The sequence below is a fragment of the Triturus cristatus genome, chromosome 2_2 (assembly GCF_964204655.1).
Source record: "Triturus cristatus chromosome 2_2, aTriCri1.1, whole genome shotgun sequence".
NCBI lineage: Eukaryota > Metazoa > Chordata > Amphibia > Caudata > Salamandridae > Triturus > Triturus cristatus.
The window spans coordinates 1,161,922,520-1,161,948,085 of record NC_140582.1 but is presented as its reverse complement, the minus strand read 5'-3'; the positions used below and the strand labels follow the sequence as shown (position 1 = coordinate 1,161,948,085).

Below are 25,566 nucleotides of genomic sequence, written 5' to 3'. Positions count from 1 at the left end.
ACTACCTTTTTTGACTCTCCTGCGACTGTGAGTGACTGGCTGGATTCGCTGCCGGACCGGGGTGACCGGACTGGGCCCTCTGCCGGTACCGAGGGTGGCGGGTCTCCTTTGGAGTGACTTATGGTCCCGGACTTTGCCATGTTGTACTGTTCGGCTGGGTTCTACTTCTTTTGTGCATTTTGTTTCACTATGTTGTGTGTGGGGAGCGGGCGGGGACGGGTCCCCTCCCTCCTCCGGGGTCTTTTCGTAGAATGGGGTCTGTAGGGCGACAGGCACACTGCAAGTTGGGGTGGTTTCTTGGACCGCAGGGGTGCAGGGTGGGGGGTGTTGGAGTTGGGGGGGGGGGGTTGGTGGGTGGGTGGGGTTGTTTGCATTTGTGTTTTTTGTTTTCAAGGCGAAGTATTGGTTATGGTTCATCCTTGGGTGTTGAGCTCTTTGCTAGGGGGCCCTTGATCTACTGGAGGGGATGGGGGGGGACGGGTTGAGATTGATGTCTTGGAACGTCAATGGATTGGGGGACCGTATCAAACGGGGTGTTGTGCTGCAATATCTGCGTCGTCTGACCCCTGATGTGGTGTTCTTACAGGAGACGCATCTGGTTGGCAATGTTTGTCGGGCTATGAACAGGGGGGGATATCGACTTGTGGCCCACTCTGGTTTCACCACTGGTTCGAGAGGGGTGGGCATTCTCTTGCGAGCTTCACTTCCGTTGGAGGTCACCAGGGTGGTCCCAGACGATAGAGGGCGCTATGTGGCTCTGACTGGGAGGTGGGAGGGGCAGTCCCTTTCCTTGATCTCGGTCTATGTTCCCCCGGGCCTCCAGAACTCCACCTTCTCAGACTTGGGTCGTATGTTGCTTGGGCTTCCTGACAGTCTTTTGCTTATGGGTGGGGACTTTAATTCGGTTGTCTCGGGTGACCTGGACCGTCATCCGCCCAGGGCCCTCCCTGCTGCCCAGGCGTGGCTGGGCGGGCTCCTGGAGACCTTCGACCTGGTGGACGGTTGGAGGTTAATGCATCCGGCACAGTGTCAGTACACCTTTCACTCTGGGGCCCATGGGAGTCTCTCCAGACTGGATTATTTCCTTATGCCCGCGGCCCAGGCTACTCGGATTCGAGAGGTCAAACACCTGGCCAGGGGTATTTCTGATCATTCCCCACTGTGGTTGCTTTTTGACACCGGGTCGCGGTCCGCTGGGCGGATCGCTCCTATTAACCCTTGGTACCTGCGAGACCCCGGGATCCGTGATAGCCTGATTAAGTCGATTGATCAATATTTTTCTGAGAATGAGGGGTCGGTGTTGTCCTCGGTGTCCCTGTGGGAAGCTTTCAAAGCAGTGCTCCGCGGGCATGCCCTATCCCAGATAGTCGAGGCCAAGAGGGTTAAGAGAGAGGCGGTTGTGACGCTGGAGACTGAAATATCGGGGCTGGAGGCAGCCTTGGAGGCGGGTGTCACCCCGGATGGGCAGCATGCCCTCAGCCTGAAGCAGTTTGAATATAAGTCTCTCGTCACTGATGCTGCCAAGACTATATATAGGGAGCAGCAGGGTAGGTTGTATGACGCCGGAGACAAGGCGGGTAAGCTGATTGCCTGGTTGGACAAGAAGGAGAGAGTGAATCGTGTGGTCCCGGAGCTTCGGGTGTCGGATGGAGTGTGTGTGACTGAGCCTGGTGAGATTGCTGAGTGTTTTGCTGACCACCTCCGTACAGTGTACTCCCCGGTGTCTGATAGAGACGAGGACGACCCTCGTCTACTGCTTCGGGATATTGCCCTGCCCGGCTTATCCGTCGAGGACCGCGAGCTGATGGATGCCCCTTTGTCTGTCGAAGAGATAGCTACTGCGATTCGCTCCCTCCGCTCGGGCAAGGCTATGGGCCCCAACGGTCTGCCGATTGAACTATATAAGTTGCGCCCGGATAAAATCGCGCCTTTCCTCCGTCATATGTTTCAGGAATCGCTCGAGAGGGGTTCCCTTCCTGACGACCAGCGTCTGGCTACTATAGTGGTGATTCCCAAGGAGGGTAAGCCACGTGACCGCTGTGCCTCCTATAGGCCTATTTCCCTGCTGAATGCCGAACCCAAAATCCTTGCGAAGGTCCTCGCCAACCGCTTGCTGAGCGTTATATGTGACTTGATCCATCCGGATCAATGTGGCTTCATCCCACATCGTAATACCGCTCTCAACTTACGGCGTCTGCACGGCGTCCTCGCTAGGGCTGAGTACCTCGCTGAACCGGCCATATTGGTTTCCCTAGACGCCACGATGGCCTTTGATACCATTGAATGGCCATTTCTTTGGGCCGTCTTGGCGAAGTTTGGTTTCGGGGAGGGGTTCCTTAGCTGGGTGAAGCTCCTTTATGCTGGACCAATGGCTCAGGTGGTTGTCAATGGGCGGGTTTCTCGGCCTTTCGCTCTCGGGAGGGGAACTAGGCAGGGGTGCCCGTTGTCCCCGCTGCTCTTTGCTCTCGCCCTGGAACCGCTCGCTGCCTGGCTCCGTTGGGAGCCCTCGATTAGAGGGCTCCGGTGGGCCCCGGGCTTCGAGGATCGGGTTTCATTGTACGCGGATGATATTCTCTTGTATCTCACCGCGGAAGTCGCTCAATGTTCTCTTTGATGTCCTTACTTCCTTTGGGAAACACTCGGGTCTGATAATCAACTGGTCCAAATCTTGTGTGTATCCTATCTCTGGTGGTCTTCCTCTCTTGCCGCCTCGGCTTCCGCTCCAAATATCTCAGTCCGGCTTTAAATACCTGGGGGTGTACGTTTCGTTGGATCCGGCGGTCCGCTATGAGCAGAATCTCCTGTCTCCACTCCGGCGTTTGAGGGCAGACACGGCTCGGTGGTGTAAGCTGCCCTTGTCTCCGCTTGGTCGCGCGGCGCTGTTTAAAATGATGTCCCTTCCCAGATTCCTTTATGCACTCCAGAACTCCTTCGATGTCATTCCTGCGGCCTACTTTAGGGAGGTGGAGAGTTTGCAGCGGAGACTGGTTTGGGACGGGCGATTGCGTATCGCTTTGGCCAAGCTGACTCTTTCCTGGTATGACGGGGGCATCGCGCTTCCTGATATTAGACGGTACTACTGGGCCTCCCAGCTGTCTGCCATTAATCATGCTACGTACGCTCCTGGTTCGAACCCGGCATATGAGATGGATAGATTCCTGCTCCCCGGCGGTAACTATAACAGAGCGCTTTACTCGCGGTCTGCTGGTGGGGCCCTTACGGGCCCTACCAGGATTGCGGTCCGTGTATGGAAGGCGGCTAACGTTGCGATGGGCTGGAGTGAGCGTTTAACGTGCGCCACTCCTCTATTCGACTCAGACCGCTTGGGAAGCCTCTGGACAACGAAAGGCTTCGAGCGCTGGGATACGATCGGCATCAGCAGAGTGGGGGACTTGTGGGTTAAAGGTGCGGTTAAATCCTTCGTGGCGCTTCAGCGCGAGTATGAGCTTAGTGACAGAGAGTTATGCACAGGTTCGACACGCCCTGCTTTCGGTCTTTGGGGAGGGGACCACGGTCCCTTCTTCTTCGCCTCTCGAGGACCGCATACTCGATGGTCACGTCCCCGACAGTACTATCTCCCTGATTTACAAAAAACTGATAAACAATCGGGCTGACCTCTTGGTGCGTCTTCGGGAGGCATGGACGGGAGATGGGGTGGAGCTGGACGATGAGGACTGGCAGACTGCACTGTCATCCCCTAAGGAGGTGGCCATCCCGGCCCGTCTCCGCCTGGTCCAGCTTAAGATTCTCCATCGTGTATATGTGACGGGCCCCCGCCTGGTCTCGATGGGGTTTTCAGACGACGGACTCTGTAAGCGTGGCTGCGGGCTCAGTGCTACCTTTCTCCATATCCTATGGGAATGCCGCGAGGTGGCGGAATACTGGCGCCGGGTGCATGATATTATGAGACGAGTCACCGGAGTCGCTCTGCTGCCGGAGGTGCGTCGTTGTGTGCTGAATGTATGGGAGCCCAATGACTGCAATGCGGCTCAGGCTCGGTGGGCGGCCTTGGGGAACATGATTGCAAAGAGAGATATTGCACAGCTTTGGGGTTCCCAGCGGCCTCCCACCGTGTCCGCCTGGAAGGAGAACATGGACTGGTGCATGTTCAGGGAGAAAACGGTGTATGTGGCTCGTGGTAAACCGGGGGCTTGGGGTAAAATTTGGGGGCAGTGGAACGCGTATCGTGGGTCTATCTGTGCTCCCCCTTTGGTGGATACGTCCGGGGTTGCCCCGTCCCCCTGATCCTTGAGGGTTCCTAGTGCATCTCGTACTTTGGATTGCAGATTTGGTTCTCTCGTGGCCCCCCCCTCCCTCTCAGGTCTCCTTTTATTGACCGCCCTCGGGTGGTTGGTGTGTTGACTCCCCCGGCTGGTGTTCGCCGCCCTTTATAAGTCGTTTCGCCTTGTTTGTTGTATTTTTGTATTTTTTTTATTGTTGTTATTTATACTAACAGTGTGTATTCTGATTTCCCTTATGTGCAGTCTGATCTACTGTGATAGTGCGGAGCCCCTGTTGGCCAGTCATTGTTTTCTGATATGCTGGAACGCTTCGACTACTAGCGGCCGGCCCTGGTGGTTGTAGGCCCGTGTTTGTAACCCTTTTTATGCACAATAAAATCTTTTTAAAAAAATAAATAAATAATTACAAAGTTAGCAGTGATTTGGTGAAGATCATTGAAATGCTTTATTGACCATCGCAAGGGCAACAGCGAGTCGCTGCATGCCCTGATGAATGTCATTGTAAAATGGCGCCATCCTTCATTATTTCAATGGTGTTGCAATGAGTTTTCATGATATATTTCTGCTTTTATTAATGTGGTGACACCTGTTTATGCCAGTTGGCCTACATTTTGATACCCACACCCTCTTCTATAATGTCCAGTATACCTTGGGGGAGGTACTGTGGGTATAGGGTGCAAGGCTGACTAGGGGGGTTCACTGTTAGGAAGGTGTCACCATAGTTATTTCCACCTGCCATCCGATGTATCTTAGTAAATTAACGCATAATATTGAGTGGCGGGTGTGTGTGTGTGTGTGTGTGTGTGTAATCAACTACTTGTAAGTAAATGTATTAGCTGAACAGCGATTTATTAGGTGTTATGGGTTGGACTGGATTATTTCCTGCCAATGCTTATGGTATAAGTGATTCTTTAAATACAGAACTAAAAAGCAAACATCAGAGCACGAACATGCCCTGTTCCAAGCCCAGCCCCTTCAACCTTTACAGCTCCTTGCTGGCTCATTAAAAAGTTTTAAAACAAAGTAGTAAATCTTTTCTTTGTCACCAAAGATTGTGCATGAATACATCATTTGTTTGTAAAACAAATATATATTGTACACTTTTATCAATATTTGTTTTTAAGGAACATAAACACTAGCAACGTTTTCAGATAAAGAACTTCAAGAAATATTCTTAGGACGCTTCTGGTATTTGAAGAATTCTATTTGACATTTTCTTCTGCATAAGTGGCCTTCATTGGGATTTTACTGCACATGTTAGATTTATGAGACTCTTGGGTAGGCAAGAAGCTTTCTAGACAAACCAACAAAGCCTCCCTCTGTTTTACTCTGTTGCAGAATGCATTGTATGGTACTCGGCATTTTAAGGTTTGCTGATGCAGACTGAATTTCCAATTTTACAAGGATGGTTACTTATGACCTGTCAGACCCCTTGTAAAATGCAGGTGCTTTTCCAAGACCTCTCTTTGGAGCCCAGTCCTGGAATTATTTCTGTGCATAAGGCTAGTTTACCTGCTCCAAAAATGCAAGACTTTCCAGGCAAAAGTCAATCCTGGAGGCATGGTCAGTGTGTTTGTTGTCTGCGGTGACGTCAGTTACGTGCGGACGTTCTAGGAAGTCTGCGTGCTTTGTTCATGAATGACATCTGGTGGGTACTCCTATGGGAGTGTCCAGACAATGGTCTATGCAAATGCGGTTAACACCCAAAGTATCATTAATTTGAGCTCTTTTGTCTAAATTAGGATGACTGCAGAGGACTACTTTTTTGTAAAAAAAAAATTACAATGTTGATTTTAAGAACAAAATGACATTACAGTTCAATAACTTGTCCCATACCAACAACCCCCCTAAACAAAGAGCGAGCTTGAGTCACAAAGGGCAAATAGGCGCAGACGGACTTGCTGCAGCACGCGTCCGCTGCACGTCCGGGTTTTGCCCATCTAAAGTAGTGGCCTGCTGGACCGTGATAGACCGTCACCTGACACAAGATGGCGGCCGGCCGGAAGTGGAGCAGGCACACACCAACTGAACCAACTCTCTCCGTGACAAACGGGAGAGTTGATCCAGCTAACTAGCGAAATGGCCCCAAAGAGCTGCAATCAGGTAGGAGCAAGGTGCAAATAGTGCTAAAAAAAATTGACGTACAATACCCAGTTAATATTAAGACTGTTTAAAAGCCGTTCTTGCTCTTGCTATGTCCCACAAGTTCCACTCTGAATCTGATCACACAAAGGCTAACACAAGCAGCGCAATGCTCACTTTCTGCGTCTGCTGTCGCCTAACACTTGCTTGTGACAGGGCAGACCCCTTTTTAGTTAATTTAGTTCCTGGGCCTACCAAGCGGGTCCTCCTGCCAGGGGAAGAAAATACTTCCCCACTCCCCGACCAGTGTCTCTGCTCTGTAAGCAGTTTTCCTACTGCTTTCACACCGAATTCAGGTGAATTACAAGTTGAGCAGTTGCTGATGAGCTAATGCAAATTCACCCCAGCAGCTTCAGTCAGGGTAAAGGTAATGTTCTAAAAGTTACATTTCCAATATATTAAAAAAAATCTGAATTCACCGTGAGATTGGATTTTTATTAAATATAAAAATATGTCTTTGACTAGACTCTGTATCTGGTGTAGGCCAAATGTTATAGATTAAAATGTATAGTCTATATACATTGAATTTTCATATGTGCCAGCTACAGGCTGACCAGTGAGAATGTCGTTTTGGGCATAGCCAATGGGGGAATATGCCATTTCTAATGTAACACATGTTTTATGCATCCTATCTTCTAGGCAGCAAGATGCAGAAAGGGATGACTTATTTATTACTTAAAATCAGGTTTTTCTACCTATCAAACCGGTAATTTTGACAGGTCTGTGCAGCATGTAAGTGCTGCCATCAGTCTACACAGGTTAGACTTGAAGCCGTATTTTCACTGCCACTGTAGTAAATGGCACACTATGTCCTGCAGTCCAGGAGTGGTATTTACCTTTTAATGCAATGAGTGTATTTCTGCATATACTATGGCCTTAAAGGAAAGTTAATTGTGCCACCCAGGATTTAAGTCTATTATAACATGCTTTATGAGTCTGATCACATACATTGGGAACTGGAGAGTGGTGTCCCAGTGGTAGGGTTCAAGATTACCAGCAGGGGAGTCCCATAAATAGGGAAATACTGGGGTATCCACTCAAAAAAGATCTCTTTACAACTAGGGTTATGTAACATTTTATCACCACGTTTATGGTTAATGAATAACTGTATAAGGCGAGCCAGAATCTGCCAAGACGTCAACACTGTCCACTACAATGCGACAAATTGGAGAGATATTTAGTTCATCATCAATACCATCCTCATCACCAAATGTTACAAAAGAGCCGAGGCTCATGCTTTCAGCCTCTAGCCGGTGGCAACACAGGTGGAAGAAACACAGGGACGATACACCGCGAAGAAAATGAGTGAAGATACACGTGAATGCAAGGTGCATTGATACTAAACATGAAAGAAGGATAATAAGCAATATACTGAAGCAGTTCTCTACAGTTTTGATAATTTTAAGTTAAGTAAATACATCTAATTCAATGTGAATATGAGAAGGAAAATGTGTGTGTGTGTGTATATATATATATATATTAGTATGTGTGTGTGTATTTCATATATACATACATACACATTGATGTCTATACATGTCTGTGAATGGTGTGTATATATGTATGTGTGTGTATATTTTTATATAGATAGATAGATAGATAGATAGATAGATTGGACCATTCTCCCACTTGAAAACATATAACATTTAAAAGCTTGACAGAGCTCAAGTTTCGAGCGAAACACATACCTGCTGGTTGATAGTGATTTTTTGTGACAATAAAAAACGTGCAAACAGGTATTCATTTAAGGATTGGAAGTGACGTGGACTGGATATATTCAAATGTAACATTTATTGCATAGGTTGATGAGACATACAGCTAGTATATAACTACATGCACAATCGCACCAAGTATGACTAACCGCTGAGTGTTAAAATTTGGCGTGTATGTTCCGTAATGAGGTTCTTCACACATTTCCTGTGGTTATGTCTCCTTGGGTTGAACCTTTTCAAGTATTAAGAAATCGCATGCCTTGTGTATTAATATTTAAATACTGTGGGTAAATTATTGTATAATGCTACAAAATACCCATTCGATATTCGGATGCTGTAATAGTTCAGCCCGTTGACTCCTTTAATCTCATCATTCCTCCACTGAAGTGCCATCCCAGCCTTAGTTTGAAGGCCACACATCTTAGTTCAAGCAGCAAACAAAGAATCCAGGTTACAGTGACTTAAAAGCTCACCTGTGCAGGGGCTTTAACTAGGATCAAGCATCAAGGCTGTGGATTTTCTCTGTCTCATAAAATGATTTGCTGGTGGTGGCCCAGGTCTGAAGTAAGCTCATGTTTTGTTGTTATTTTCTATGTTATTCCTTCATCTTCAGTGAGTAATTTTCCTTTGAAACGTGATGGATAAACTAGGATAACGCACAATATGAAAAGTGTGTTCCTGCATGTGTGACCCAGGCTGCCACGTGAGAGACCCTACATCCTCTCCTCTCGATGATTACCTACGGAACTTCCGCGGCCTTACCTTGCGCTAAACATTTGCATAAAAATAGAGAATTTGACTCCATTCAAACAAATAATGCACTTCCATTTTTAAAAACAGTTTCTAGAACTTAAGAATTTTTTCTCACGCCCCTTGGAACTACAGTTTATTGAGGCGATAACTTCTGAAAACAGTTATTTTACCGGATCCGATATCTGTTTTCACCAAATGCCCCACTTTCCTTGACGTTGTGATCACTCCCTTAAACCTCTTCAACATGCCACCTAATGATTGCTTTGTTTCTCATAAAATGAGGATCTGGTGAATATACTTGCATGAGTAAAGTTAGGGCAATGTAAGGGATCTGAATACTAAAAACTGTAGGTTTCACTTGTAGTCATTACTTTGTGTAACACTGTTCGTTTCTTGGGATACGGTCTACCTTAGTAGAAGTGCTCTGGAAGTCTCTCCTAAAAACTTTACCATCTACACAGAAACCCTATGGGCAGCTGTTTCCAATGCCCCCCTCACCCTGACTCAAGCAGAAAATAGGGAACCAAAAAACAGAATGACAGTCTGTGCCACATGGACTGTGGATGTACTGCTCAATGTATTTTCCACAATGAACTTTCCACATTATCAACATTTAGCTGCATTCTTCACCTGTCGAGACATTGAGTGGAAGTTGTCGGTGTCTATTTTTATTTTTAGCAGAATATTTGGAGCTATTATACTCTCCTTTTGTTGAGACTCGCAAAAGCTACAGCTCTTTACTACAGAGAGTGGCCGAGCTGTGCTGGCCACACCTTTTTCCTACCTTTTCTTTGCAGGGCCTGTCTACTTTTTAAAAAAGCTAGGCCTGTCTGCCCAGTTTGCTCACAATTGTTTTGTTAAAAAAAAAATTCTGGTTCCTCTTATTTGAATACAATTTGGCTTTCCCATTCTATTTAATTGTGTGAGGTCCCCAACATCCTTGTAATAGTTGCAGTATAGTCTGGATAAGGTATTGTGGACAGAGTCAAGGTGCCCAACTACTTCTGCAGTGCCCGCAGCCTGGGCCTGCCCGGGAAAGCCATGGATTCTGGATTCAAGGGGGAGATGGGGTGAAAAATACATCTTTTCCCAATGGAATGCCTGACATCAGTCTCAACCATTATTGTCACCTTTCAAACTTCACCAAGTACCTGACATTAATGAATTCCCCTTTGGGAATAGTAGCAAAAAGTTTTCAGAGCAAGCTGTGTTCCCACTTTCTTTTTTAAACGGGTCTCGTTTTTCTTTAAGGAAATCTGGCTGCATTAGAAAGAAACATTGTTTTATTTAAAAGCAGTCATGGATATGGTGGTATGCTGATCCCAGCAGGCCACCATCCCGGTGATTTTAGCGATTCCTAATGGGTCGCAAATTGCAACCTACTACTTTAATATTCATGAGGTAGGTCGATTTGCAACCCACTAGGAATCACTAACTCATGGAGTGTCATACATTAGGAATAGAGAATACCTAATTGACGGCATGGCTTTGAGATTTGTTTACCCTAAGCGGACTGCAAACTTGTAATAAACCTTTGAGCTTTAGTCACTGATTCTTGGTCCTTATTATGTGGCCAAATGGGTTAGATTGTGTGATTAATGCTACTCCCTTCATCTCTTTGGGCCCGATTACGATGTCATTTGGAAACTGCCCCAAGCAAATCGGTTCCGGAGTAGTTTCCAAACAAATCTTTTATGTGTCGAAACGACCGATTACGATGCCTCCCAACATTGTTCTGAATGAGAACACAAACTCCCATTGGAAAAAAAGCGTGGTTGGGGAAAACCTTGCACCCTCTGGCGGGCACCCTATGGTGGGTGAATAAATCAAGAACAGAAATTGCTTGAAAAACTGTGTGCACTACAAGAGAATGTTTTTAACAGTTTAGAACAATTTAAACATAAAAGTTCTCAATTGGAGTGATATATACTCAAATGAACTTTCCAGAAAAAAATTGTTTGGCAAAGAATTTTCTTTGTTATGTAATGTTCAAAAAATGCAATAAAAAACACAGCACTAATTACAATAGTATTACATCATACATGATACGTGATTTTGTACATAATCCATGTTCATCAATTGAAATACAGTATTCTGAAGTCTCAGGTCAATTGTGTGCTGCCCTATGCATTTCAGGACCCATCGTCCCTTCTTCAGGGGGCCGCTGAAAAGTAAACAAAACAATAGCCTCAGATTACCACTATTTAATAAATCACAAAGAGTTCTTCGCTACCAAACAATAGGACATCCCCTGCCGGGAGAATAAAGTAACACCGTAAGGTGAAGGCAATTCCTGCCAAGATGTAATCATTAGATGTGCCAATATTTCTCGATAGAAAGCGCAGTTGAGAAAACAAAGTTACACAAGTTACTGCCACCAGTGGTATTGACGAACAACAAATAGCCACCTGAAACTGAAAAAAGTGCCACACGATTCGTAGAGAGAGAAAGGAACTCATGCCCGAGTAGTGAACGTAGTGAAAAGGTTACAAGTATAACGTGTGGTCAGGTGAACATCTAAAATCGGAACTTACTACTACACACAACCGGAATCCTGCTTAGAGATACGCTGCATGGACAAGAGTAAACCTAAAAGTTACCAAGAAAATATCCGAGGTCAAAAATTGGACAGTGTTTGTTATACACAGCAACAATGGTGCTCGTATTCCCAGAGCCCAAGAATGTACACACCAACGTTACCTGGCGAAGTCCAAAACTGGGGACGAAGCCTGCAGAATGAGTAAACACATAAGCACGAAACATAAGTGTACGTATAAAATACGCCACAAATATCATAAGCAGACAGAAATGCATCAATGATAAAATGAAAGTCTCAGCGGAAAGCTTACTGAATGATAACTGTGTGACAAGCCCTTATTATCCAAACAGGTTCGCGAACGTTCTGCGAAACGCTGAATGCCGTCTTCCATTTGAAGTGAAAAGTTACCGCGAGTCCCGGGGTCCGATCACATGATTCTAGGTAAATGTCAATGAATATGGCGGCCATCTTAACGTAGTAATGGAATCTGAACATAACGATCAACACTAACGAATAAACCAAATATAAACAACGCTACAAAGGGAAGTTCTTGCGAAATCCCTACTTGCAAAGATTGCATGAGGTTAAACAGGAATAAAAGAAGATGCTGAGAGATTCTCGGTAAATGAATATGGCGGCCATCTTAACGTACCTGCCACATTGCGCATGGTTGGGAAGAGGGGTCCCTTGGGTACCCCCGCAGGCCACCTTTGGATGCCTCTGGGTGAAGAGGGGCCCACAACAGGCCCCCAAAGACCGATTCCGGCAGCTGTTTCGTCTTGGGCAAACTGAAGCAGAATGGCTGTCTGAATCGGTCATCGTAATCGTCCATCCATAAACCGTGTCCAGAGAGCTGTACGAATCGGCTCTGAAAGACTTGGGCTGTCCGGATGCCTTTTAGAACAGATTCAGACTGCTTGAACAGTGTAGGGCATCATAATCGGTCGTTGGGAAAACTGTACGAGTCGGTAGGAAACAAGGGTTCCGAATCGGATTAGTCATTACCGAATCCCATCCAGAGCCCTTCCTAACAACATCGTAATTGGCCCCTTGCGGTTCATTGGATGACCAGTGGTAAGAGGTTTGGCCTAGCACTGGATCAGCCACAAGCCTGAGTACTCAAAATGTGCCACAGGATCTGATTTACTCACAAGTAAAATTCTTTTATACTGGGGAATTATTTGGTGTGCACAACTCAATTTTAAACTAATGTAAATGCTGCTGTTTTTGCACGTAAGGTGTAATGAGGTGCACAGTTGTGAATAGGACCCAGTGAAGTTGTAAAGCAATTGGTGCTTTGGTAAGATACTACAAAGGTCATCAGTCTATCACACACCACTTCATTGTCACAAAAACCTTTCTGTACCTACTGCTAATGTGCGCCAACTTTCACCTCAAACTCTTGCCTGATCCTGGGCACAGATAGCATTGTGAGGCACTTTAAGTGAAAAGCAATTACCTAGTGTGTCTATTGGTGACGCACTCTATGACATCCTACATATGTGTGAATAGGTAAGCCATTTGATGGTACTTTTGTTGCTTTAGTAAACTGTTAACCTGAGTTCACTCTTTTCAGATTAGACTTGTGGTCATTTTCTTCTCCTCACTGATATTCGGCACTTTGATCAAGTTTCTAATTATTTTACAAGCAGAAGTGTCTCCTGTTAAATAAGAAACATAACCTAACATGTATATGTGTAAAGCACACGTCTCAAAAGAGCTCTCCTGGCGGTATAGAACAGAACAGAGAAGACTATGCTCTGCCTCCCTCTCACTTGCCCACACCCCCTGCATCGACCAAAGCAGAAGTGCAGGGCGCGCCTTCTCCCACATCCCAGCAAAGACCTGGAACTGCCTCCCCAGGCACCTCTGGATGGAATTCCAGACCTGGCTGTTCAAATAAACCTCTGGGACCTGCAAGCGTCTGGATACCCTATCTGGTAATAAGCAACACTTTATAAATCCCGATTGATTGATTGATGGTTATCATCTCCATTTCGATGGAACTCCTTTTATCGACTCCACTATCCACTAGGATCCCAGTCTGTGACCATGAGATCAAAGACGGATCCCTGCAGTGAACCATTAGATCACATTTTTAGGTGATATTACAAGTGATTTCCTTTGAAGAGCCAGGATAATTTTAGCTATTTGCACAGATCACAACAGTAGCTGAATTGTCGCTCTAGTTGGCTTTGACTGACTGCAGGTGTCTGGGCAGGAACAGGAAGCACTGAGCTACCTCACCAGCAATCAGAGAAAGGCAAAGTAAGGATCCATCGTCGTGAGAAAGTTGTGGAAATTGTCGAGGTAGTTTAAAACTATTGAAGAGTTTAGACTTTTGAGTGTAGTCTCAACAAGTCGGTGAAAAACAATAGAATCACTAGCATTCAGTGCTTAATTTGAGCCGGTGGTTGCCAGTGGGGGGCACCGGCACTTGTTTTTGGTGGTCGGCGCTTATTTTACTGCATCAGGCATTTACTACCAGCAAAAGACATATATCGGAAAGATCGAAGAAGAGAAAGATTAAAAAGCATCAGAAAGGGAGACAGCCGAAAGCTGCCAGAGTGAGCTGAAGGGGCAGGGAGTGGCTGTAAATGGAATCAAGAGATCCGAGATGGCTTTAGGATTACACTGCCTCTGTATTCTGTGCCCGACCATGTAATTATATTAGTTGCTTGTTTCTGAGGAGAGCTTTGGGCACCGGCACGTTTTTACTTACAAATTAAGCACTGCTAGCATGAGTATTTGCGCTTCAATTACTCCTCTTCAAGGTTTCGAGTCATCAGTCTGAGCTGGAGAGTGTGAGACTTGTGCTCCTACGCTAACGACTCGGATTTCTTGAAAGTTCCAGGAGGACTTCACTCATGTAAAGCTCGGTGCTGTGAGCGTCAGAGAGTACTTGCGCTCGGAAGTGCACCCACGTACATAACCAAGTGCAGAAACGCAATGCCTAAGCGCATTTGCACTTTCAGACTTTTCCGAATATTTGTCCTTGGCGATGCCCTTTCCCTACACCCTTATCACAGATACATGTTTATTCGTTCCCTCGTTGGGGGTTCACCTCTAACTGTACTTGTGGAATACCCAGAAAATGCCAGTTTTCAGGTGTCTGCCTATGCGTACAACATTTGATTTCAATGTGTTCCTCAATTTTTGGCCCAACTGCATCAAATAGCTGGAAATATGATAAAAGTTCCTGGTCCACATATAATCATAAGATCTGACTTTGTACCTCTTGCATAACCTAAATTTATTTCTAGGGAATATTCCCATACACCACTGAACAAAAAAAGCCTAGGACGTGTTACTACTTGAAGCTGTTTGGTCCATGCTGCAGACCACGGGCCAAAAATATAAAGGCACCGGGGACCACATACGCTTCGAATGGCAAGGTAGAAAGCACAGATCCCTGGGGGATTCTACACAGCAATCCTCGTGGAGAACATGACAAGTGCCCCATGTGTTCCTGCTGGGTGGACCTCTTGAGAAATGAGCAAATCCAGTCCGGAGCCTTTCTCTTTGTTCGTAGTGGTTGGCCTAAATACAAACAAACCATGGTCTGTGGTATCAAAAGCCACAGACAGATCTAATAAAATCAAAGCAGCAGACCACTTCTGATCCCAGTGGTGGAGACCGTGTTCCCAAATGGCCAAAGCTGCGATTTCAAAACCCCTGCAAGGCCAGAAACATTATAGAAAATCTGCGATAGGAAGTTAATCTCAAATTCTTCTTGCGGTTTTTGTGTAATTTTCATTCAAACATCAATTTGGCATTTTCAAGTATTTACGTGTACTACTGTCACTCGTAGATTCTGCCTTCCCTTCCCATATAGCAAACTTATTATGTCTTAAATACCCACAGTATGTCAAGAGTTACCACTATTATGCCAGTGTCAGCAGTATACCAAGCGTGGGCATTATCATGCCATTGATGTCCACTATGGGTCAGGAACTAAGACCTTTTTCTGGGTCTCAAAACTGCACAGCATAGCAGTTTATCAGAGGGAGTTTCATACTATGAAGGCTTACAGTATGCCAAGCCAAGACTTGCCATCAATATGCTATGGCCAGCATTACCTTTGGTAATTGTCATGCCTCTACTGCCCACAATTTGCCAGCAGTTAATAACATGATGCCAGCATGACCAGGGTTGGACGTCATGCCATTGATGCCCACATTTTGCCAAGAGCTAATACAATTATGCCATGAGTAACACCACCAGGGGTAATCTTCATGCCATGGATTACAACAGTCTGCTAAGAATTACCCCCATTATGTACAGACCGCTCTTTAATCAGAGGTAGGCGATTGGATTGGTGCAACCCTCATACACAAGCACTCGCACACATGCACTTGCTGATATGCACTCGCACCCTGCACTGTTTCTCTCTTTGTCTGTGCCATCTCTGTTCTATGGTTTATCACCATTTCTTTCTGCCTCACTTTGTGTGTTGTCTTCCTCTTTCTGTCTCCATTGTGTATCTTTCTGCCCGTGTGTCTTCTGCACTTTTGATAGGTCTGTACCTCTTTCTTTCTGTTCCCCTTCTGTGTGCCTCTACTGCTGTCTGCCTTCTCTACATCGATGTATCTCTTAATTTTTCCCTCTATGTATTTCTCTGTCTGATTTACGTTTATGAATTAAGAGCCTCTACCTACTGCTGCTGAGCTTTCCCCCTGCCTCATCTTTGTTCATTGCAATGCTTCTTTTCCTCTTTGAAGCACTCAGACTGACTTTTGCGCCATTCCATTTTGCCGCATGCCAATTTCTCTTTGATTCACTACTGTTTCCCCTCTCTTTTAGATCGAAGGTTGCAAAAAGTTTTCTTATGGGCACTCTGAAAGCTTCCCTGGGAATGGATTCCCCCCCATTGCTTACCATTGGCTTTGGTGTTTGTAATTCTCATTTTGTGGCTTTTCATTTGCTGGCTTAATTTGTTTTAGGCTGTCCAGCATGTCTTTGTTCCTCCCGTGAAGCATTGGTTGTTTACTGTATTCTTCCACAAGTTCTTTCTGTAAACAGGCTTTTAATCTTGTCACATATGCTGTGCATTCAAAGACCCGTAAAGTGTTAGGCTGTGCCTTCTGAGGGAGCTTACTGTTTTCTTTTTGTTTTTTGGACTTCAAAGTGAGCCCATTTATCTGACAGTCTTGCTGGGTACTGGGAGAGAAGTTTTTTTTCTAGAACACAACAAATTTGAATGTCTGTAAATGAACTTTGCAAATATGTCAGAATATATCAGCATTAGGAAAGCACAAATGAAGCACACGTTTTTGTAATTCTGAAGTGTGGTGGAAACAAATCAGTAGACTAGATGATGCCATTCCACTCTATCGTTTGTCTGCTGTATAGGTTTATCAGTAAAACCGTATGTACAAAATTAATGCTCTTTTAAATTATAAATGTGTTGTCTGTAATGGGAGTGTGCTAACATACCATGCATACTCCACAGTACGCCACTCTACTCTACCACACTCTGCTCTGCAACACTCTACTCCACAACACTCTCCACTCTACTCCACTCTGACACAACACTCCACTTTTTACGACACAACACTACACCACTCTCCACACCTCTCAATGCCACTTTTCTCTATGCTATTCTACTCCACTCTGACACTCCAAGACACACTATGCCACTCAACTCTACTTCACTGTACTCTATTACACTCCACTCTACGACTCGACTCCACTCCGAGTCTGCCCACTCTACAACTGTACTTTAATTCACTCCACTCTATGATTCTACTCCAACCAAGGCCTCTCTACTCTGCCTTGACTACCACTACGCAACCCTCTCCACCCCTCCACTCTCCGCCTCTTTTCGCCTTCACTCTCTATCTGCCCCGCCACTCTCTGGCCCTCCACTCCACAACACCACACTCCACCCTTTGCCACTCTACTCCACTCTTCACCACTCTACACCAGTCTCCTCTACTCCACTAACTTTTAGCCATGCTGAACAGAAGCCAATAGCTCTTGCATAGGCGAGAGTGATTGGCTTTGCCAATGCTTGTTTCTCTTCGAGCCTTATTCCTGGCCTCATCTCTGTTCGTTGAGGTGTTTGTGAATCTCTCTTCCCTGTATCTGTCTGTGACTCCCACTTGCATTATGTTTTGTGTAATTGTAGAGAAGTACATACATATACCATCGCCAGAAGTATGCAAAGCACACACTCGCTCACAAATACTCTTTCTCATACACACTCTACATACACTGTCATATGGGCAGAAACACACACGTATACACACCCACACAAAGTCACACACACACACAATCCATTCAAGACCTGTTTTTAATATTTGCCCTTCCACCAGTGTCTTGACTCTGGATGCTTAATCTTGGCATACATTTCCCCCACACACAGAATCATGGCTGGCGGCATACCCTTTCCCTGCATCACACACATCAGACCCTGCACTGTCAATCACATTGTGACGTTAGACCTCCTAACCCACTGGAGCCTGAGACAAAGCAAATAATTCTGAGTGGTGCCCACGCTCTGAGAGACTTGATACCCACAACATCACAAGAGGTCCTGCCTGCCTGTCTGCCCCTGGCCAAGGTAACAATATTATTCGAAAGCAGAAAGAAGTCTGAGGTACTGCTTCTTGGTACCTGTGAGCACTGGTCCATTTGAAGCAGGCCTGCCTGCAAGGTTTCTTAAGTCTCCAAGGGCTGCTACAGGTCATCCGTAAAGATGTTCAATGCCCTGGAAACAGACCAGTTCTAAACAGTTTGTGAAAGTGGTGGGTGTACCACCAAGCAGGAAAACGAGGCTGTTTCAAGACTAAAGACCCAATGTAGACACACACACATCCCAACCTCTCAGTGCAGAAAGACACATACATCCCAGCTTCTCAATGCAGATTCAAGTGGGGAAGAGGGAGACGTCTTTGATTGGCCAAGCTGATGGAGTGAAACTTTGAGCTCCGCTTGGACTTCGGTTGCTCCAGCAATCAATTTTGAGTATCGCATACTGCAAACACGTTTATCAGAATGCACTGCAGAGCCTTTAGGGCTATTGGAAGACATCGTCAGCAAACACTCTTACCGGGGAGGGCCGGAGCACAGCCCAGAGAGGTGGAGAATGCCAGTAAAAAGATCTGACATTGATGGGTAGATTTGTGCAATGGTTGGCTAGCTTGTAATACTTAGAGCAACCTTAAAAAAAGTTGTCAGACCTAAAAATCAAAATGTTTTTAGTTACCAAAGATCTGGCACTGGAGAATGTCCCCTAAATGATCAGAGCAGCTGTGTTGGGTACAGGTTTAGCCTTTGGCCTGTGTCCATGTAGAAGGTACTTGCATGGTATGCCTGCACCCATTCCAGTTGGCCACTGCTCCCACCCCCTTGTCACTAGAACAGGCTCTGCCATGTTCTGAACCAAAGGCCTGCGCCTGCAGTATCCACAGAGTGTATCCTGTAGCTTCGCCAAGCCAGTGCTCAGAACAGATCAAAGCCTTCAGCCATCCTCTCTGCTACAAGACTCTTTATCACCGGGGCATAGCCGGTGTGTGGTACAAAGGCATAGAGCTGTGACCATCAGAGCTAAGGAATAGCAATGTGTTTGGTTTTGATTTCCAACAAGAGTGTCTCTATACATTTAAGTAGAAGCTAAGGTTACGTTACTACCTTGACCTTCCTGTTGCAGCCGAATCGTCCCTCCTGATCTTAGCTAAACTTTAAGCAAAGGGTTTTCCTCTAGTGAATATGGATATATAATGACCAAAGAAGCAGGATATATGATAACCAATCGAGCAATGCAGATCAGGTGATGTCACTCCCTGTGAAGTCCCTTTAGAGGTGGGAGAATGAAGTGACTGTGATGTCCCCTCCTATGCACCTTTTGTATTGAACCTGTGTCTCCTCTAAGCACGCAGAGGGGTATCATGTCATGAATGGACCCTCGCTACTCATGGATGCTGGTGTGCTTTCTACCTGTCTGTAGGGAGCTGCTCACCAGAGATTTCACTGAATCGCATTATCTGGAAGATGGGACACTCATCACCCAGCCACGTCATCATAAGGTAGGTGTGTCTCATACAAGAATATGCAATCTGCACTACTGGTTTCTGTACCACACACACACACACACTCACTCAAATTGTGTTGCTATCTAAATGTTTTATCTTTAGAGTTGCAGTATAAACCAGCCATCAACATCTAAATCTGTAAAACAAAAGGAGAAAAAAACAAGCATTTGCAATGCAATAGGTCTCGCATTTAAGCAAATTTAAGCTATTGGCATTGTAAATAACAATGCGTTTTATTTGTTTAAAAAAACAAAATAGAAATAAAAACCCTTGTCATTTACAATGCCAATAGCTGAAACTCGCGTAAATGCAAGACCTGTTGCATTGCAAATGCTTGTTTTTAATATGCCGTCACGTCTGGCTCCTAGTTTGAACATGGTACGGTGGTGAGATCACTGCTGGATGTGGCAAAGGGTATTGGCTCTCTTGAGTAGAGATGTCCGAGCAGGCCCAAAGCTGCTTGTTCCATGAAGGCAGTCGAGGTGACCGTGCCCCAGCTGCACAGTCCATAGGACACCAGCCCTCTTGTAGGATGGCTACAGCGGGTGGACACTGCTGGTGGAAGCTGCAGGTTGTCGTGTGGCAGAATGGTGGTCAGTGGTGACGGATGCCACATTTCAGCTGCAACAAGCAGTGACATTTGAAGAATGAAACCTTGAGAGGTCGTACATAACAGCTGGGGCAGCTGCGCAAACTAGAGCAAAGCAGCTGCTAATGTGCTGAAACGTCATCACAATATTGTGCGGCGGCCACATGCACTTACTTGTAGGTGCCACATGAAACAATTCTCTTCTGCTCTTTTTACCCACTCGGGGATCGTTCCCTTCCGTTCCATTGCTTCCACAGCGCGGCGGTTCTTTCTAGGGGTTCCTGACCGCATACATACAAACTACAAAGTGAAGACGTAAGCCCCTTCACTCGACCTTCTGCTGAACTGATTGAACATAGCGTCCACCTCTGTAACCGGCTGTAATTGTAATTGCATTTATATTGCGCTTACTACCCCTGACAAGGCGTTGAAGCGCTTTTTTGGCGAGTTACACGCGACTCCGGGACCCATAAAGGATTAGTGTTCAATTAGTATAGTGAAATCTGAAACTAATTAAAGTGGTGGATAGGTTAGTCAGTTGTGGCTCTGGTGACCTCGGTGCCTGAAGGTCAGTATCACAGCCCGCACAGCATCACATTCATAGTGAACACAATGAGGCAAGCATGGACATTTAGGCGATCATGCGCCGCTGTCCATGTGAAATCAAAAATCATGACTTGTGAAAAAAGTTTGAGCTATTGGCATAGCAAATCTTTTTTTTTTCCGGGCCCATGTCCCATTAATATATGTATGTGAACCGATCACAAAGTTTGCTCACGCTGTGCCAGTCAGTGGCGCGTGCAGGCCCTCTGGGAGAACCAGCAGATTGTCTGGCAGGCTGATTGATGCCTGTCAAAGGCCTGCGGGGCTGCGGAAAGCAAGTTGTATGCTACAGTCTGTCACGGGGCTTTCTCTGCGCCAGTGCTCCGACCCTGCTGGCTGAATCTGGAGTGAAGGTATCACCGCCGCCGGCCCGATTCGGCACAAAAACCGGAAGTCAGGCAGCGTCATGCGCCCACGGAGTGGCTGGCGGAGAGGAGAAGTGGTGACGCGGGGCTCCCATGCCTGAGGGAGAGCCCCGCGGTGGCGGCAGAAGTAATGAGAAGCCCTGGGTCAGAAGTGGCGGCAAAGGCCGCCGATGCAAGTGCGGGGCTCCCATGAGTGAGGGAAGCCCCGCGTGTTCCAGGTCATGTGAGGCGGAGGAGATTAGACCAGGGGAGTCCTGAGACGGAGCCTGTAGCAGCCACAAAAGAGCCCGGTGAGTGGGGCTCAGTTGTACCATGGGGGCTGGTGCGTGTGTTTGTTGCTCAGTGATCGAGTACGCGTGCACTGGCTGGGGGCGGCTGGTTGTGTTTGTTGGCGCAGTTACTGCATGCAGCTGGCTTGCGTGGACGGAAGGGGGACAGGAGATGTGCACACCGCGTGGCTGTACGTGCGCGTGCACCAACTCAAATCCGCCAAATCCTGCGCATGCCCATCTCCTGTCCCACTTCCGAGGCAAGTCAGCAACAATAGATCTCGCTGGCGACAGCAGCGCTTCGCGCTGCGTTCGCCAGGCGAGACCTAAAAAAAGTTTGTTTGTGAGATAATTATAAAAGAAAGTGTTTGGGAAAATGAAAATAAAAAAACAAGTCAATACAATATGACAACTATTATGCAGCCAGCAAAAAATGTTTGTTGCTATAGGTCGCAGGTTCAAAGGAATGACAGCTACACCAGTCCGAGACTGGAACAATATTTTTGTTGCCAAATGCAGGGCCTTACAACCAGATGAGAAATTGGTTTTGCTGGGTTCACGTGCCACTAGGATGGTCTGTGCTTGGGCTAAAATAGATAGTAGGACCCAGGTAAGCAAGTTTGTGAATCTGCAATCCTTGATTGAGACCACCAACTATCCCCATGCAATATAATGACTGCTATGTACAGGGTTAAGAAAGTGACGACATTTAAAATATCCTTTTATTCCTTTTTGGTTTACTTGGAAAAAGATTTTCAATGAACACTGTTTCCTTCCTTCTTGGTAATTGTCTGTGGGGCCCAGAAAAAAATTGATGTATGGGACATGAAAACATACACATATGTAACAAGTACATACATTCGAGCGGGGATGGTGTCATCGACACGGTGTTGACATAGCTGAAGATGCTGCGGTCCCTACCGGTGGCTATACAAAGATTTTCAAATACAAAACCCTGCCCAGATCTATTATTGTGATACAGAATACAATGGACCTGGACCTCTATTTACAAATTAGTATAAATCAAAAATCACAGTAATAAGTAAAAATCGATTGAGAAGCCTGAATGAGTAAGCTTGCTGAAGTCAATACTTCACAGTGATTACTTTGAAGGGGAAGAAAAGTGCAACAACCATAATGCTTTTTCATACACCCGGCATTTATTAATTTATATCACTGGGTGAACAGTTAAATATTCACTGTATTTGAGGCGAGAGAGGGAAAATGAAGATTTCTCCAGTGGGATCGTGCAAAGAAAAAGGGGTGAGGGGTGCTCCGTTGTATATAGGAAGTGAAATTAGAATCACAGAAAAATGCAGGAAAGAGTATTAAAACCATTTACTCCTGGACTGGTTATACATCCCAGTCTTCTGAAAGACCTGGTCACATCAAATAGTACATTTTCTTCCTGCGGAGTGGTGGCAGCTGATGATGAGATCTTGAGGTAGCAGGCGAGTACCTTCCTGCTTTATCCTCTGTGGTGTTGCTACCGTGAGGCGCCACCACTCCTTTCTTACACTTTCTACCCCATGTGGGTGTCTGTAGATATTATTGTTGGATAAAAAGACAGCCTTTTTCTTATCTCGTTTGAATAACCTTTGTCTTTTCTTTGATTAGTGAGCCATACCTATAAGCAGCATAGATGACATTATCACTTGCTCTACAGTCTGTCTAAATTAGATGACAACTGCAATGGATATATGAACTAAATGCTCACTGTGTGAACAGGTCCTTTATTGTACACAGACTTCTGAGTGGGGGACGACCTGTTCGCTGCCCTTCCAGCTCCTTTTTGTGGTTTGCACATCAAATAGTAGTCAACACTTTTTTGTACAGTTCATAAACACAGAAAATGTTTGAATCGAATGGCACGTCTAAAGGTAGAGCTGATGATCCAGGCCACTTAAGGGGGGGGGGCGTCGATGTTTCGACCCGACTTGGGGCTATGAGGGAAATTCGTGGCCTCAGCCTTGCGGGTCTTCTTCAGGACTAGGTGAGCAACCTAGATAGGTGTGATGGTTGAGTCCTACACCTGTAGGGGAGAGAGGACCGGGGTCAGAAAGTTGCACTAATGAGATAATCATGTCTGATTGAATGCGTAACCACGCTTACCAACAAAGTATGTGCGGGACGCGCGGTCATCATGTGGAATGAATCAACTAGTGGGCATGTCCTTCCAAGGTAGGTATTAATTCCACCGTGCTGTGAAGGAGGAGTAGATTATTAGTGGTAGGTTCTCCACAGATAATAGTTGCGCTAATGAACATGGACAAGAGACCAGCTATAGCAAGATTCAAATTACCTGATGGCGGTAATAAGACATCCAAAACCATGTGGGATTAACTCGATTATTTCCTTTTTACAGCTTGAAAAAGCGACTCCGTCCGTGAGTCACAATAGGGAAGAGCCTGGGCAGTGAATGCTAAAGAGAAATTAAAAGAAAGGGGATTTAGGGCTGGGAATTGAGATTAAAAAGGACTCGTCTGTGAGGGGCCAAAGGGAGTCCCTGATTGAGAATTACCTTTTGTGGAGTGTGTGCTCGGCAACCGTCCTCCGCTCGTGTCGGTTGGAGACTGAACCGATGCACCACGAGGACGTTCTATAAGAAGTCCCGCTTGCGTGTGTTCCACGTTAGGTACGCGTTGTGCGCGTACCGGAGAAGAAAGTCTATTGGCAGCTCATTGCCCAGAGTTAAGAAGGAAGATCCATAATCGTGAGGATAGCATGGGTATACAGTTAATTTCGTATCAGAATTCACAAGAAACTCCTTTTGGAAATCGAACATTTGTTTTAGTGTGACGAGGTAGAGAACAAAAGATTCCTACTCGAGCATCCACATTTACATATAATACAGGCACATGTCAATACATAAATGTGCCAAAGCATTAAGTAACATCGTTATCATAAATAGTAAAACGAAAAACGTGTTCTTGAGAAATGTCAGGAAGACGACAAAGCATCGGACATCATATATTATGTAAGTAACTGCAAAATTAGAATGCCTGTGATTGTAAAGATACATATCCCACACAATACATGATGCGCCAGGTTAGCCAATAAAGAGGTGCCTAAGTCACATTGTGATCTTAAATTTAAAAGGGGAACACATCATTGTCATAATATCAAAACATGAAAAAGTGTTATTTAAAACTTAGTGGGACATCCGTCATTACAGATTTAAATGCTGAAAATAGTAGTTGCCTGTGTGTTAAAGGGGGGGGCGCCTACCCCACAATGACTTGGAGGCCCCAGCCTGGTCAATGTTGTGGTGCGTAAGGAACAACGTTATCTTAAAGTTAAACAAGGGCACATGATGATCAATTTACAAGCGATAGCCCCGATGAAACATAAATGGGTATACATGTAAATAAAGAAAGGTTAGAAAATTCCTGTGTTCTTAAATTGGGCGTACGGCGTCAATAAGGTCGAAGACGAGTAACAACCATCTGTGTGTGTTCTGTCACGGAAAGGAGGCAATAAAACCTGAGAAAACCGTGGGTCACGTATGTCATATGTGACCGGTAATCCTAGGGCTAGAGTATTGCAAATGTTTAACCATTATTCAATACCGACACCTGTCTGCTTATCTCCTCATACTCGTTGAGGCCCCGTGATATGGTGTCGAGTGAATGTATCTGCCTGCATTCCCGTATATTGAGTATGTTGCTGAAGTTGCCACCTCTCAGGTTAGGTTTGGCCTTCTCTAGGACCCACCATTTGAGACTGTCTGGGCTATGTCCGAAAGTTGTAAAATGGTCCACTAGAGGGGCACCCTGAACTTTACATCTTATACGGCTGCAGTGTTGTAGAATGCGACATTTGATTTTTTTGGGTGGTCTGGCCGACGTACAGAAAACCACATGGGCAGATGATGGCATAAATGACCCCTGCCGTGTTGCAGTTACTAAGGTCCTGTAGTGTGTAAGTTTGGTCATTGTGGGTAAACTGAGTGCCTTCCTGGGTTAGAGGGCAAGCCTTACAATGGCCACATCTGTGATGACCCTTAGTGGGTGGAATACCCCATAAAGTTGTTTGACGAGGGGTGCACTGAGTGGGTAAGGGATTTTACGACATAGTCCCTCAAATTCTTGCCTTTCTTAAATGCGTGTAGGGGTGGTGGCATGTTCCCTAGTTCGTCAGAGATCAGATGCCAATGTTTGTTGATAATTTTCTTTATATCATTACTTTTTGTAGAAATGGTAGTGGCACACACTATACGTTCCTCATTTACTTTGTCCTTCTGTCTGGGTACAAAGAGGAACTCCCTGTGATTATGTCATGCACGTTTACGTGCTTTCTTGAGGAGTCTGATCTGAGGCA

General features: G+C 45.7%; 1 protein-coding gene and 1 long non-coding RNA gene across 3 annotated transcripts in view; one reads left to right on the top strand and one right to left on the bottom strand.

The window, feature by feature from the left end:
• The window catches only part of ADAM33 (ADAM metallopeptidase domain 33), a 117,821-nt gene that overhangs the window by 47,723 nt on the left and 44,532 nt on the right, over positions 1-25,566 (top strand). For both annotated transcript variants that reach the window (XM_085642699.1, XM_085642700.1), the window contains one exon: positions 19,336-19,414. In XM_085642699.1, coding sequence (XP_085498825.1) covers positions 19,336-19,414 — 79 coding nt within the window. The remainder of the gene's footprint in view (positions 1-19,335; positions 19,415-25,566) is intronic.
• LOC146863283 (uncharacterized) lies at positions 10,809-11,812 on the bottom strand. The gene is made up of 4 exons (XR_014978587.1): positions 11,695-11,812; positions 11,546-11,574; positions 11,380-11,434; positions 10,809-11,009 (listed from the first exon to the last, which is right to left on the bottom strand). It is a non-coding gene; the product is annotated as an uncharacterized LOC146863283 (long non-coding RNA).